This window comes from Morchella importuna, assembly GCF_003444635.1.
Source record: "Morchella importuna strain M04M26 chromosome Unknown Morimp01GS028, whole genome shotgun sequence".
Classification (NCBI taxonomy): domain Eukaryota; kingdom Fungi; phylum Ascomycota; class Pezizomycetes; order Pezizales; family Morchellaceae; genus Morchella; species Morchella importuna.
Window position 1 is genome coordinate 583057 of NW_025763425.1, and position 15470 is coordinate 598526.

At 44.2% G+C, this 15470-nt stretch overlaps 4 protein-coding genes across 4 annotated transcripts; 1 reads left to right on the top strand and 3 right to left on the bottom strand.

The window, feature by feature from the left end:
- Positions 1-6659: 6659 nt before the first annotated feature.
- Positions 6660-7209, bottom strand: LAJ45_08267 (uncharacterized protein; the record flags this gene model as incomplete). Its single annotated transcript, XM_046117818.1, has 4 exons — positions 6660-6700; positions 6767-6848; positions 6908-7082; positions 7139-7209. The coding sequence occupies 4 exons, from the start codon at positions 7207-7209 to the stop codon at positions 6660-6662; spliced, it is 369 nt and encodes a 122-aa protein (XP_045969105.1).
- Positions 7210-8273: 1064 nt separating this feature from the next.
- LAJ45_08268 (uncharacterized protein) lies at positions 8274-8570 on the top strand (the record flags this gene model as incomplete). The annotated part of the gene is made up of 2 exons (XM_046117819.1): positions 8274-8483; positions 8568-8570. 2 exons carry the CDS (start codon positions 8274-8276, stop codon positions 8568-8570), a joined length of 213 nt encoding a protein of 70 aa, XP_045969106.1.
- A 1293-nt stretch (positions 8571-9863) lies between these two features.
- Positions 9864-10581, bottom strand: LAJ45_08269 (uncharacterized protein; the record flags this gene model as incomplete). Its single annotated transcript, XM_046117820.1, has 3 exons — positions 9864-10316; positions 10376-10430; positions 10517-10581. 3 exons carry the CDS (start codon positions 10579-10581, stop codon positions 9864-9866), a joined length of 573 nt encoding a protein of 190 aa, XP_045969107.1.
- Positions 10582-11255: 674 nt separating this feature from the next.
- Positions 11256-11630, bottom strand: LAJ45_08270 (uncharacterized protein; the record flags this gene model as incomplete). Its single annotated transcript, XM_046117821.1, has 3 exons — positions 11256-11313; positions 11372-11488; positions 11551-11630. The coding sequence occupies 3 exons, from the start codon at positions 11628-11630 to the stop codon at positions 11256-11258; spliced, it is 255 nt and encodes an 84-aa protein (XP_045969108.1).
- Between the last annotated feature and the right edge of the window lie 3840 nt (positions 11631-15470).

Here is a 15470-nt window from a genome sequence, read left to right on the forward strand (position 1 = left end):
ACGGTGTCGATTTTTTTCTTCTTCTGTTTATGTTTATTTCCTTTATTGGTCTGGCTTTATCATGGGGAAATATCACGGGTGTGATGTTTTTATTTGTAATACTCTTGGTGCACTGGAAATGCAATGTTGAATACGTGGGATGGGAATAAATAAGGGATCAGCCTTTAACTTTTTTGCGATATTACTATTTTAATATTTCGAATTTCACGCTATAATGATTGACTGAGATCTACTACGACATCAGTGGTTTTGGTTGGTGATAGTGGCCGTTGTTTTATTATTTTCTAGCATGGGCACATTTAATACTGGGCTTCATCTAGTTCACGTCATTGGTTATCCGAAAATACCTACTCATCACGAGGTTGACAGAGGTGGGGTTTGCATACGTACTTCAAACAAAGCAGTTTCATTCATTGGGGTAGAATATGACTCACTGCGATACCAACACAAAACCAAACCAATTAGAAGACTCAGCACAACTAAGCCTTTTGCTTCACTCCAATCCTGTTTTGTGTGACCATGGGTTCCCAGCGAGAATGGTTTAATTTAATTTAGGTACTCTATCTGCATAAGTTACCGAGGAGGATCACGATTATGGATATTTTATATTTGATGACGCTCTTTTGAGGATAAAATACTAGGTATGGCTCGAGAAGCTATGGTGGGTAAGTGTGTAAACTTCGGCGTTTGCAGCCAATCAATCTATAGAAATTGGGAGATCTACTCCCATAATGGTACTAGCGCCTAGCCCAATGGTGGAATTTTCTCTAATTCCCATACAAAAAAAGTTTCTCTGAAGTTGACACACCCACCCCCTATGCCTTCTCGCGCCATACTCTCCTCTGCACAGCTAGGGGTGGGAAACACCAGGGATAGATCGTAATTCGGACTTGCCGATACCTGCTCTAATATATTCCGAATCCCTACCCGTTAGACCCTACCATGGTGCGTATCAAGAGCCGAATTATCCTAACCTCACCTAACTGTCCTCGACGTAAGAATGTGGGGTACCTTGTTGGAGATAAGAGCCGAGTCGACTATTCGGAAGAGAACGAACGAAGGAAGGAAGATAGTCGCGAGGCAGTGCCGTTACTGTTCACAGTACCTACATGTAATGTCTTGTGGATCAATATGGGACTGAGCCGTGGATGCATGCATAAGTGCATTTTTTGGTTTATTTTTATGTTTCGATTCTGTTTGGTTGGTTGGCTGTGCACGTGGAGCTGTGCGAAGAGATTGGGCGTGACACAGCACAGGTATAGGAGGGACAAGGGAGCACAAACACGTACAAAGCAGTTACACGCCGCGATCAGAATCGGGATAGATTAAAGATCATCCTTCCTTTTCTTCGCCCCCTTCTAATTCTTCCGTCCGGTCCCCCCTTGCATGGACCTCCAATTGATGTCTTTGATTCCAGAGACAAGATTTCGAAGCGTCAATAAGGCACATTGCTGGTTTTCCAGAACACTTTAGTTTGGTCTTTGTGGTTATCGTTGCGCATGCAACTGGCTTCGACAATGCTGATGGCGCAGATGGTTACGTGTTATTTGGTTTACTAAGCTGGCGAGTTGTTAATTAGATTAGTGATCGTGAATCCGCTATCCGTTACATACGAGCTGTGAAATTGCCTGTAGTACGGTGGAGGCGTTATTCTTGCACAGTACTTGCTTACCAGCAAAAGAACCAGAAAGTGCGGTTGCTCAGGGCAAGGATAGTTTGTATGGAGTGGCGCCGTTCTCTCATATAAATAATCCCTGCTCCCGTCACTTGCATTTTCTGGTTCTTTTGCTGGTAAGCAAGTAAATCACTCACATCACTCACAATGGCTGTCACACATAGCGATTAAAGTGCACAATTGAAAGACGGATAATTTATATGCAGAAACTGCAACTCTGTACTCAATAATGGTTTCGGCCAGTTGTACAATAGGCTACATGTGTACTAGTACTAGCTAAGAGTCACCGTGTAATTTGAGGAGAAAGGTCGCACATAGCTTGTGTGCCCGCAAATTATAGGAGTAGAGACAGTGGTGTTACTTTTCAAGGGGTCACGGCTGAGCTCGGGGAGGAGCGGCTTATATTTGTCAATTAACGAGGAACCTCAAGGCGAGAGATTTGCGTATCTTGTTGTCTCAGCGTCTGGCTACCTCGAAATACCTCGAGTTGGTATATGTTACTTAGGTTTCAAAGTGTTTGGGTGTTTCCCGGGACTTCTGCGAAACGTTGAATTAAGAACGTATAGAAAACCGGGCAAAGAAGGAGTTTCTTTTGGTGAACGTTAACAGGTAGATAAGCGCAACCATAAAAACCAGGTGGGGGAGAAAACGACCATCCCTTCCAATCCTCCAGATTGGAATTAAGAAACTCAATTGATCAATCCAGGTCAATACAGATAGGGGTACCGGCTATAGTGTTCCGAGCTGTACCATCCTCGTGGGATCTCTCGAGGCATAACCCGAGGTGAGGCACGAAACACTGGACCACCGGCCTCGTGGATGAACTAGAAACATGAATGATTTATGAGAGGGATTGTGAGTATGTAGAAGACCAATGTTTCTTATAGGCACACACTTAAAGTTTAGTGGAGAACCAAAAAAAATGTTAAAGAACCAAAAGTTAAAAAACTTCATGATAAACCCCCGAAAGTCAAAATAAATAACGTATCAAATTTTGAAAGCCAAAGCGAATTATTCTTTCTCATACCTCCCACTTGCAACTATCCACCATGAAGCAATGAGAAAAGCTGTGCCCCATTTGCCAAGACAAATATAAGGGTCATTTTCGGGTAAATGATTCCTCGAGGTTTGTAGTGTCTAAATAGAGATCATAAACTATCACTCGATTTTGACATCCTAGTGCAATATGTTTCTAGCTTTTTATGGGTGAACAGATGACTAGTCTATTGAAATCTCCGGGAATTAGTAGACTACTGACTGGCTTGGTTTTAGGAAACCTCTGTACTTCTTTTACTAGTGTATCGTACGTCTGAGAAGTGCATCACAATATATCACTCGTATCACAATCATCGAAAGTGTTGACCGATTTTATTAATTTGTTCATAAGGCATTGATTAGGGCCGTGAAAAGTGTGAATAATTATAGTTAGTGTGGTCTATGTGAGAGAAGCTAGCTTGAGGCGATAAAAAAGAGAAAAACATCAACAAAACTAAGAAGGCCTCGGATTCTCGGATTTGAAACACTCTAATAGAGAGCAGGTACCAGGGCTGTTGGTCTAACTATTGGCTGGATCCTGGGCATATATCTCTCCTAGGGAAAAAAAACCACATACACGTAGCTTCTCCGGATCCCCGAGCTCTCCTCCCTAGTGTTTACAGTAGCTATATTCATTATATAATTCTAGGCTTCCCTACGAATGCGAATGTGGCAAAGGGGAGCAAAGTGTAACCCACATACTTACCGAATGTGATGCAATGGCCGAAACCCGTAAATCCTTTAAAGAGCATAATACGGTTGTCAAACTCCTTTGGAAGGCAAGTGGTATTGAAGCAGCTACAAAAATCTGGAAACAATTTGCCAAATGGAGACATGAAAGGAACAGACAAGACGAGAATGGAGAAGAGGAGAGAAGGGAACTGGGGTACGGGTGGGGGGCGCTGAAAGATGCGGGAAATGAGGAATAGAACGAGAAAAGAGTTCGGGGGCTTTTTCCTATGTCAGAAATATGTGAGAGGAGGCGGAGGAGAAGGGATAGTTCAGGGGTATTGCCATAACTGTAAAGTTGCATGCAATTAATGAATTAAACAAAAAAAAAAAAATCTAGGCTTCCCTAGTCTCAGTTTATGAGCCTCGGATAAGATTGAGTGTGAGTACGAGTGATTATTGGTGATCCAAATAGTATGCCCGTAGCTAGTTTGGAGGGATTGACGGCCTAGTGATAGGTAGGTACCATACTAGCTGCCTCAACGCCTGCCAAGAGGAGCATAGGACCAGACAATTAAGATGCATCGAGGACGTTATCTGCAGCCTTAGGATACGTTTTAGAAACTCACGAGTGATGGTAAATGATGTAAACTATTCCAAAACAGGCTTGACATGCATGTGGCTTTTGGTTAGCCATTGTTTTGCCGGAACATCCTTTCTTTCTTCATCGTATTGTCGGGTTCTAAAAATAGCCAATCACCCCACGACAGCGTCGAAATCCGCTTCAGGTCAGAATAACCCAGCAACCGGGAGAGCAATTGAATAATTTTAAGTCTCCTAAACGGAGTGAGTTGCCCGGAAAGAATGGACTTATCCTTCTGGCCTCGAAGGTCTCGATGTGAGGTTTCCTCGCAGGACAGTTTTGGTTGCTATGAGTGTCACGAGGTGCCAATGATCGGTTATCCCCGGAACCCGACAATAGAATGTATATAGGGGCGCCAATGAACATAGGTTCTTAACTTGATCCGAGTTTAGTTTAGTCCATGGCCGCCCAAGTCTCGAGGCTTAGTACCTCAGGCCTCGAAGCTTTGGATTTAATAATGTGATATGACGAGCTTGGAAGATGAGGCGAGACCTAGACTTAGGTTCAAATTGGTCTTGTATTAATGTCTCGTGACCATAACTATTGGGGGGCCCGGGGGGAGGGGTCAATAGTACTTATGAAATAAGAAACTGTCCATATGCATTGCTACTTGGCCTCAGGAGGTGGTCGGTCCCACGGGTTTGACCCCGTTTTTTCCAGGTCAGACTGTGAGCCGGTGTGACTTATTGAGAATACTGGTTCTTGGTTTTGAAAAAGGAATTTCGAGATGAAACAAAAAGCACTTCTTGCATATGTACTAGCTATAGATACTGCTAGGTACATACTACACTTCTCTACATTCATTGTCCCCGTGACGCGGGGGACTGGCCAGGCATCGATGGTTATGTATATGTAGATATTTGTTTTTTACGGCGCTCCACTACATACTAGCTCAGCTCATCCTAATTGAAATGTAATGAGATTTGCTGTAAACCTGCATTACGAAAACTTGAAACGAACGGGGCAGTGATGGAATGTGTCAATCACTGGGTAGAGAGCTCGGCATATCGAGTTTTGAAGACACAACGGGCCGAACTGATTACATCCCGGCTCTAGACACATCCCGAGTTTCCTCAAACCCATCATCTCATGTCAAGAATATACAGGACATGTAAAGATCCATAGGTATAACATTAGCTCCATTCCCGGAGAATTGAACTGCACAGAGGAGTTGTATGTCTGTAATGGTAGTCGCAGTGATGGTAGTACTGGAGGGGGGCAGAATAGGAGGCTCCGCCCCGCCCCGGGGGGGGGGGGGGGGGGCACGGTGCAAAACGTTCGGTAACTGAAGACGATCGCCTGTAAGATCACTCCAGATGAGAAATCTAAAAGAGTAATCTAGAAACAGAAGCTTCTGCTTCTCTATGTTTTGATATGTGCTGTCAAAAAAAGTAAATCGAGGTTGATCATGAAGTTGAAACCTCAAACCAGTTACCCCTCAATCCAGATCTATATGTAAGCTTTCATAGTTCTAAACAGAAAACTACCGAAGGGGGGCAACCCGAGTAAAATATTTAGCCTTCCGAAACACTGTTAATAATCTGACAGGTGACATGTGTTGATGTGATGCTGTACCAGGGGAGAAAGGTTCTCACCTCTTCAATATTATTTGCTGGTGGTGAGATTTGAAATTTTATATGAGTAAGAGATGATATTTAGGAATTAAACCTACGTGGCCCAGTAGCAGAACAAAAATACCGTATAGCTCTATCTTAAAACCCTCGGCGTTTTAGAATCCCCCCTTTTTTCTGTTTATCCCGCCGGGATCCCGATCAGCTTTTGGTACCATGACGCACCGTGCACCCCTGACGATATATTCAATAAACTAACTACCCCTCTAAGCTCCGCTCAGCGTGTACGAGGATCATTCCCGATAGATAGCTAGGTCATGAATACCCCGAGTCGCAATAATCAACTAGAAGGGACCATATCTGGCGTTCTCTTAATTAGAAACAGCTGAAGAAGAAATTTTTTCAAAACGTGCGATTGTGCACGCAAACCCTTGTATACGCAAACCCTTGTGTGTGCGCAACCAATCACCGGACTGCATGGATGCTCGGAACTAGCCCGAACCAATCACGTCGCCGAACCATCTGCGCACTTGCGGCCCTCATAATGAATGACACTTGCCATGAGTCCCCAAACCTTTACAAAGTTCACTTTTGAAAAAGCATAAAGAACGTCCCGATCGATCGGCTAATGAGCGACGTCAGAAGTTACGACCTTTTCAGCCTTCATAGTTTTTTGTTTTGTTCGGTGCCAACATAGCGTCCTGGATGTTCAAAACTCAACTGTTATGCTCATGATTCTGTTACAGCTTTGCGAACAAAATTTTGTGATGGTAGTTGCGCTTCGTAAACCAAACGGTCCCGGGGCTATGCAAAGACCATAAGCTCTTACCATTATACACCATTAGAAAGTTGACACAAATAATTCACATACGTACAACGCATATTCCGAGACGTAAGGATCTTATAAGGATTTTATAATTGATAACGACTTTCAATTTCAAGTGCTGACAAGAGCGTTATGACAAGAGCGTTATGACGTAATGGCCATCAGTTCGTTGTCATAATTTATTGGACCAAGGTCATCGATTATCACTCGCCCGTTTTTTGTAGGTACATGCGGGGGAGACTATCCTTGCAGGCTGCCATTGCTGGTGAAAAGTAACGCACCTGCTGGGGATGTAGTAGATGAGTAACTAAGTATCCAAACATTTAGTTGCAATTTATAAGAGGTACCTATATTGCTAGACGCCCCCAACTCATGACAGCAGGGATCGCACTTGACAGGCCAAAGCTGCAGGGGCGTCCGCCGGCAGGGCTGAATATCCAAGAACGCGAGACCAATTTATACACCAATAGTGACAGGTCCGCCCCCACCTCCAATCGTCTCTCTCTCTGCCCACAATCACATGCAGTATGACCCGCTTTTCCCAACAGGTTCTTCCCCACTTCATTTTCGAGAGGCTTTCTGCACGTCCATTGCGATCGCGTCGATAGCCGTATGTTGGTGAACCCACATGAACCTAGCTCAGTATCCATAGGATCCGGAATTCTTGAACAAATTAGGTATTTGCCTGTGGTACAGCCATACAAGAAGTTCGTTCCTACCTGCCACGTCGTAGTAGCACAAAGCTCTTCTCGCTGGCCGCAAGTGCGGATGTTTTCTGGGTCCATTCCATCTCTAGATCTTTGTTTTTGAGTAGACTATATATCGCTAATTTGAGTGGTTACCTCGATCCAGATCTAGAAGAGCAGTCAAAGAAGGAGGAAAGTGAAGAGAGAAAGTCAGGCACAGAAGGCGAGAAGACTAGATGAGATGACGTTTCGGTGAGACTTCTGGTTGACAGTTGATGTAGCGGTTGGCAGGGGCAGACATGTGGCGATGTCTCCCCACACACAACTATAATATACATATACATACATGTGCCCAAGCCTTTATTGTGTATGGTTCGCCTGCTCTACATAGTCGGTAAAAACTTCCTCGTGAAATATATGAACCATCAGGAGACACGTGACCTAGCGGGAAGCAGCAGCGTCCAATCTAAGTTGAGAATTCTGAGACCATACTTATATGGTCATATATTTGGGCAAACCATGTCTGCTTAATTTTTATAGGACTGGAGATAAGAAGATAAGAATTAGTAACTACATATATGCACAATCATACATGGTGAGAGTAGCACTAAACCGGGAAATAGTTCACTAATGACATCGTTCTGCATACATGTATACACATATATCTGAAACGGAGACTTGAAATCACGAGGAATAATTGGTTAATATATCTGCCCTGCATATCGGATTCGCCAGGAACATCTTGAGATTTACTTTTTTGTAGCCATCACCGAGGGAGCTGTCCATATGGTGTAGCCGTTGTGTTTTTTACTTTTACGCTCCATTCGATCGATCTGCCACGAGGAACCATAATGTACGTACATTAAGTGTGCTGCACCTGACTCAAGAATTCGGGAATAAGCGAATAGGTAGGATACACGACTCTATTATTAACCAGGGTAAGGGAAAGCACGCATGGTAGGTCACAAAGGTGGTGGGAGACGAGTAACGTTAGAATTAAAAATAGATGGCGATGTGGAACGAAAGTCTTTGCACCCTAGATCTTGGGGCTGGAAGCCCTCAGAGTCGTCGATAAAGAGATGCACATCATTGGGGAAAGATATAGACCACTCCGCAGGCCGCTTGATCTTGACTTTTGGAAATCCAATGCTTTATATACTCAAGGGGTATGGAAAAGGTATCCCCCACCTGGCTCGTATGTGGAGAACGCACTAGTTATGAAACTTCGTTACTTTTGACCTCGGAATTTCAATGGCACGGGTCTCTCGGTGATCTGGGACCGCATTATGCAAATGCAAAAGCGAGGTATCTCCAGAATACACAAATTTCTAATTGCCCGACCTTGCAGTTTAGACCTGCAGAACTCGTCTTGCACCAGGTACGTGCGTAAACCCTATCCAGACGTCGGAACACCATGGAAACAGAATAGTTTTACCTCAATACTAATGCCAAAATTTCCTAGTAATCAACGGGTTTCCGTTATCCCCGTTAATGTTCGTATGTTTCAATCCGGGGCACCGCGTTGTCCTCATCTCCCCGATAACGTTTGGGCATCTCGCCATCTCTCACAATCTCTCTTGATGAGCATCATTGATTCGTTTGTCTCTATATATATCTGATACATCCGATGTTGTGGTTTGCCCAAGTGGTTCGACAAGGCAGATTCGCCTATAATAATAATCTTGGCACTGGTCCTGTTGGCCAATTAAGATGCATGGTCGGAGGTGGCTCACCAAGCAACAACTGAGGGAATTTAGTACATGTGGCGACGGGATTTTTTTTTGTTAACGATTAATTTCCAGTATTAATCGCCCCTTCAATATTAATCGCTCCCTTAGAGCCGGGGAGGAAAATCTTCGCCACTCTGGACTATAAGTTTGCAAGATTCTTCCGTCGCTTCTTCACCAAGTTTCCCGACACCAATCTGGCAGCAGTCACTCAGCAGCCACTCCATGAACAAGGCGTCAAAAAATATTGTGCACGTGTACTGGAGCCAGCTGTCACGAATTGCGATCATCGAAGAGCCTCTTATCTTGGCTCCGTGAAAGGAAGGTTTAATCTATCTATTACAAATTCATTCGGAACTCTATAGTTTTTTTGTCTATCTGGGTCAATGGTGAATCTAGCTATGGCAAATTAAAGAGAGTGAAGAATGATGATCGGCTTAGGCAAAGAGGTAAGTACTGTTTTTCATAGGCCGGTTAGTATATATTCGCTATTGAGCCAGGGTGGCCGCTAGAGTGTTTTAGTGAATCCCAGTAATCCATTATTCGGCCATATTTCTACGTAAAATGGTGTGGCGCACATAGCTACATAGCTATACAGCAGAAATATGGCCGAAATATGGCCGAAATATGGGGATTAAAACACTCTAACAATTGAACCGGAAAGGATTATACCTTCTTGATCAACCATTTAATGAGGTCCCCGCTAATAATATGATAATGATCAGGTTTATGATTATATTGAAATCTATTTGACAAAATACCGAATATATATGAAATCGCTGCCGCTAAACGCCAAACTTTTGGGCCTCCGTATCCAGATACTAGCCTGTCCAATCCAAAATCCCACAAAGTTCCAGACAAAAGAGAAAGAGAGAGAGAAAGTCTCGTGAACCGGCTGGAAGAGATAATGATAATATAAAAAAACAGGAATTAAAGTAAACTAAAAAAGAAAGAGGGAGAAAGAAGGCTCGAGCCATGTCTGGGGGGGGGGGGGGGGAGTTTTATCGACTCCTAACCCAATTCAAAATTTCTTAGGGAAAGAGATTGTCGACCATGGCCATGGCCGAGTAGCAGCGTGGTTGGGAGATATTCAACTGACCACTCCCAAGAGCCACGATACATGAGGCTCCATCCTCCAGATGAAACCTCTCAAGAGAATACTGTTGCTGGCTACTGCGAATCGATGAATACCAAGCCAAGAGAGATCTAGGTACAGCGTCTTCGGAAGTGGGTAGGGATCGTGAGTTATCAAATTGATTCAAAGTCGACTGGCTTTGATTGCGATAATTCTTTTCCACTCGATAATTTGGGGAGCATTTCGGGCACTTGTGCGAGTTGGGTTCGCAGCAACCCTTGGTCTTAGATGGTCGAGCGGAAGACCTTTTCTTGGTAGTACTCTGCGGTTGATCCTCTCTCGTGGTATCGCGACAGGGTGAAGCGCTTGCGCCTGTAGACAAGATGTTGGATGATTGTCTCATGGGAGCCTTGTTATGAATCAAGTCAGTAATAGTTACATTCATTGATGGCACGGGGAAAGACGCACTGTATCCACACCCATACTGTTTGTGTCCGGTCTCGGGGAGGGGCGAGAGTAACTGCTGGTACAGGTCAGTAAGCAGGAAACGTGGTGATTGTGGCAATGTTATCAGAAGAAAAGCAAACTGGGCTGGAGATTCGAAAGTACCTTCTAATCTCAAGGATAACATGTCTGGTTGAAGATGGTGTGGCTGAGTGCGGGTGTACAGTCATGTTGGAGGAGGAGAGAGGGACGCTTGTGAGATGGAAACGGAGAATGTGCCGGTGAGTTGCCGGAGGGTATAAAAGTTTTGTTGTGGGAAGCTTAACCAGATATGAGCACTGACGATTGCGAATTTGTTTTAGATGATAGTCGTAGCCTGGAATGAAGAGATTCAAGTATGGCTAGCGTAAGAGGAGACTATACTGTGCGGTTAGGGTGGGGGACGAGAACTCAAAGGGGCCGGATATGTGGTCCTTTATCTATCAGAGTGGGTTCCCAACCTTTTGACCATTGGTGGTACGTACCTAGACATATGAGAATACAGTGAACGGGCACCACACCCCCTCAGCAATCGGGTAGCCTAGACAATGACGAACGTCGTTTTGAGCTGCACTCGTTCGCCTCGTGCTCATGCTCAGAAAGGCACGATCACAGTGGATTGGCCTAATAACCCATGCATGTCCGCAGCAATTCCATCACAAGATATCTCAATGCTCTCTTATTGGATCCATGGACTTGACTTGGTGCAGACAGTGGACACTCCAGGTCTCGACATGCACGTGGTGGCAATGCTGGTGGGAAGAAATTCTACCTGCAGTATGTAAATATGTATAATGTCTTTGGCCGGCGCTGTCAGCAGGCGGACTCCTCTGTGTGTAAATGTGAATGTTGTACCAAGTACTCCCTATTCTCTAAGGAGAAACACCCGATCGACCCTGTTAGAGATTATGGAAGACCAGTAACTAAATCCAGTTTCAGATAATGAGCAGAATAGCAGTTAAGCTCAAGAATGCGCCGTACATGGCAAAAGCGCGGGGGAGGGGGGAGTGAGGACGGTGTATGCTCAACTGGTGAGTGGGTGGGTGAGCCGATGGACCCCGCAATACAGTAGCCCCTACATGACCTATTCGATCGGTACTTTATCATGGTCAGTCCTCATCTAAGCTGTCGAGCCAGGTAGAAGATAGGTGAAGACTGACACGAAACGTACGTATGCAATAGCGGGTGTAAATGCAAGGCAGAAAGAATATTCCGAACGGATTGTAATATTGGCCGACATATTTGCTACCCCCTTACAATATATATGTGTGCTATTCAAGCTGTAGGTTGCGGGTCTGGATGGCTGGCATATTGCGGATCATGAGCTATTTGGTAGAGTTGGGAGAGTGGACAGCTAGCTGACTGGGGGGGTAATCGGTGGATGCAGTCGGAGGATTTTGCGATGCCCAAGGCTTTTCAGGAAGTAGAGGCGATTAAGATAAACAAATGCAGCAGATGATATTGATACCCAGCAGGGCAGAATTGGAAGAGCAACAGGTATTTCGGAATAGCCAAGACGTGGTTGAGGAATACATGTATGTAGGCAGAAATACTACTCTTCACTCCATTTATACATTAATTACAACAGAGCTAGAGCGGGGTAACATTGTTGATACTCTATCTATTTGGCTACACATATGCCATGATACAGGCGCGGATAAATCGAACATGTGAGGTATCACTCCGAGTCGCCAAAGACAACACAGTAAAACAGAAACAGAAAAACAAAGTATAGAAAATGATGTATCTCAAATTATACAGAATTCTGCGGTAAACATCTGTAACAATGTATCAATTGTTTTCACCGAGAGACTGACGAAATCATTCTTCGAGAAAGATAAGTATTTGTATCAATGGAAGAACAATAATTTGTGCTGAGTTTCATTATTTAGAAGCATACAATACTGTATATAACTGTTCGATTCCACCGCGTACCGGCTAAATAGACCACAGCTACCTCAAGGCAACCATAGACAGCAATGCAAGCTTAAGATTGGTGTCCACCTCATGCTCCATCTACACGAATTCCATAAGTGTTTATCTCCCCCTACTGCCTGGTGTATTCCAGAATTTCAAGTTGAGCCGTCGCTCCCGAGATCTTGTCTAGACTCTGTTCATGATCAACACCCCGTTTAGTACCTACATGTACGTACATACATCTATCCACCCCCTGCAGACATGTACCTACAAGTGACTTTCCTCTATTTCCCGACCTTCACTGCGTTACATATGTGACGCTCATGATCGAACAGGATGCATACTGTATCTACACGTCAAGGCAGAAAACGGCGGACAGACAGCCACAACTCGAATTTTCCTACTAGCACTCCCTGCGACCCACTTCTCACGGTGTGTACGATGTTTCGCGTGGTACGCTTATCTACTGCGCACGCAACAACAACATGTACTTCTACGAACAGCTGGCTATGGTTCGCGCGCCGCTACGACTACTATGCTCACAGGTTTCTGCGCACACAAATTGTTCCGACTTTAACTTCGTGGATGACTGCAGAAGTTGAGACACGTTTCAGACGCTAGTTTCACCTTGGATATGCCTTCTCATTGAGAACTTTGTTTCTATTAACTCAGCACCATCGTCACTGTCAGCTAGAAGAAAAAGAAGAAAAAAGTGAAAAAAGTGAAAAAGTAAATCCTTTTTTTCCCTTCCTTTTTTATTTCACTGCGGGGTGCAGCCCTAATTGACATTTCAATCCAGAAGCACAGTACTCGCGACCAGCAACAAGAACCCGAATATGCAGCTGCAAGTCTTTGGTGTATTTTTGACTTCTACTCCAATGGAAATTGCAGATTAGGACGTGCATTTTCGGGTTCTTGTTGCTAGTCGCGAGTACACTGGTATGGAGTACCTACCTAGCTACCCCACCCGATCTGAGGGCCACCAGCCCACAGATCTAGAACCACTGTGAATCCGTTCTCGTTCAAAGTGTGAAATTTGACTCGGTCTCTGCCTTGCCTATCAGGGGTCTATACCCTCCAGCATACAGATAGGACTTCTAGAATTAACTACACTTAAACTCGCAAACTGTGAATTTGATCAAAAGCTAGCCATTAAAGGCAGTATCTAAGGCTAATCTCAATTTCTAACCAACCGCTGGAGCAAAAATCCTGATCATGTAGTACAGAGAACATAATCTGCAAGTTCGTGATTTTCTGCAGAACATTCTAAGTTGGACATATTGCGGAAACTTCCATAATACAGAGCCACCTCAATTTATGCATTCAGATTTCGAGAACCACCGACAACAGGCGCAATCCAAGTGTCTTGAGGTGCCAGCAATGCATCATCATGTAGGTGTATATCTGTTTCTTCTACCCCTAGGCACGTTTTACGGGTGATACAGTACAGCTGTATGGTGCTTCTAGACTGAGAAGTTAACTTCTCAGCTTGTACAATGGTAAAATAGATCTGTATGTGAATACCTACATATTTCAGACGGTAAGTATAACAGTTTTAATGTTCAATTGTACTCTTTCCACTGCCTGGTAATACCAGATAACTATGTCGATGTTGCTCTGAAGTCCCACGATACTAGCTAGTATGTACCTGCATAAGTTAGAGAGATTCGAACGTTAACATGGCATATCATGCATCACCGCTACATGAGTTTTAGAGTCTTCCGTCGATATGCATGCATGCATCTACCGACATACTCGCGTCAGGGAAAAAGAACCAGAACATGCAAGTGAGAAAGCAGGGATTATTTGTCTGGAGTGGCGCTGAGCTGCCATACAAACTAGGCATTTGCATGTTCTGGTTCTTTATTCTAGACGCGAGTAGAGTACAACGACAGCTCCACTCAGAAGGGTAGTTGACACGTCATACCTCAAAAATTTACACGGCATGTAGGTACGAAAACAAGATTTTCGGACATTTAATCTCCGTTTGTCTTGAAAATTTTCTCCCTGCAGCTCGATTGTAATTAAATGCAATGTTCTAGATGCGCATGCCATGCAAGGGCATAATTTTATAAAGGCTTTGTGTAATTGAGGAATGAACAATGTGTTTCATCGCTACCCTGAATTGTAATATTTGATAAGTTTAGTCAGAGATTCGTCCATACCCATCGGTCTTGAGGCTGTGCTGGTTATCATGATCGTGTTTAATTATTGGGTCGGGACGCATGGTATCAGCTGGCGAGAAAATATGTGCGCGGGCCGGGGGTTTTCAGCTTTGGGACTGTTGATTCGGCGAAGATACAGTATTGTCTTAAGTGATAATAAGGTCTCTTTTTTTGTCTGGTGTGAAGCGGTGCACTGGCATGACGGATATCGAATGAAGCATCAACGGGCCTTAGTCTGGCCCGAGGACTCGTGTGGCCCGAGCAGAGCTTTCACTCCGAGTGTCATTAACCCGGAATACAAGAGCATGACATCTTTGCCGAGTACGCTAGTCCAATCAAAGGCCGGGCCAGGAACAGGTTGGCAGCTCGCTGAAGTGCATGATCCAGTGTATGTCGAGTTAACCAAGGTACTTACTGGAGCTAGTGATTTGCATGCATGGCCCACGACTGTGGATTCAAAAAAAAATATGTAACATGATTGGCACGTGTATCAGACCCATTCAGCTTCGCTATTTTTTATATGCAGGGTCTTAGGTACTCTACTTTGTACCTACTGACATAGGTTAGTATGTAGGTACTTGTATGTATGTAGGTGCGAGAGCGTCAAGGAGGGGGCGTTTCTGCGATTTGATCTTTTCAGCTATCAGAATCATGGTTCGCTCTAGATCAAGTGCGCCTTGTATATTACCGTGTACGTGTCAAGGATGTTTGAATGACTGGCTACATGTATCTGCCATACATGGCTAAACGCTGAGAGGCAAGTCCGGAATCATACATGTTATATGTTGAAATTGAGAGAGTCGGTACCCTTCTTCCTCCTTGATGATTAATTTGAGTCGATTTGGTTTTGTGTAAGCCTGTGCGAGAAAAGACTTATCAGCGGTTTTCTGTACACGTGTGGAATGCACCGTACGGAATAGTCTAGAGACATTTTTTGCGTTCCGTATAAAATAATGTGAGAGAAGCGATATTAATTTCCACATTTTTGACTGGCAACA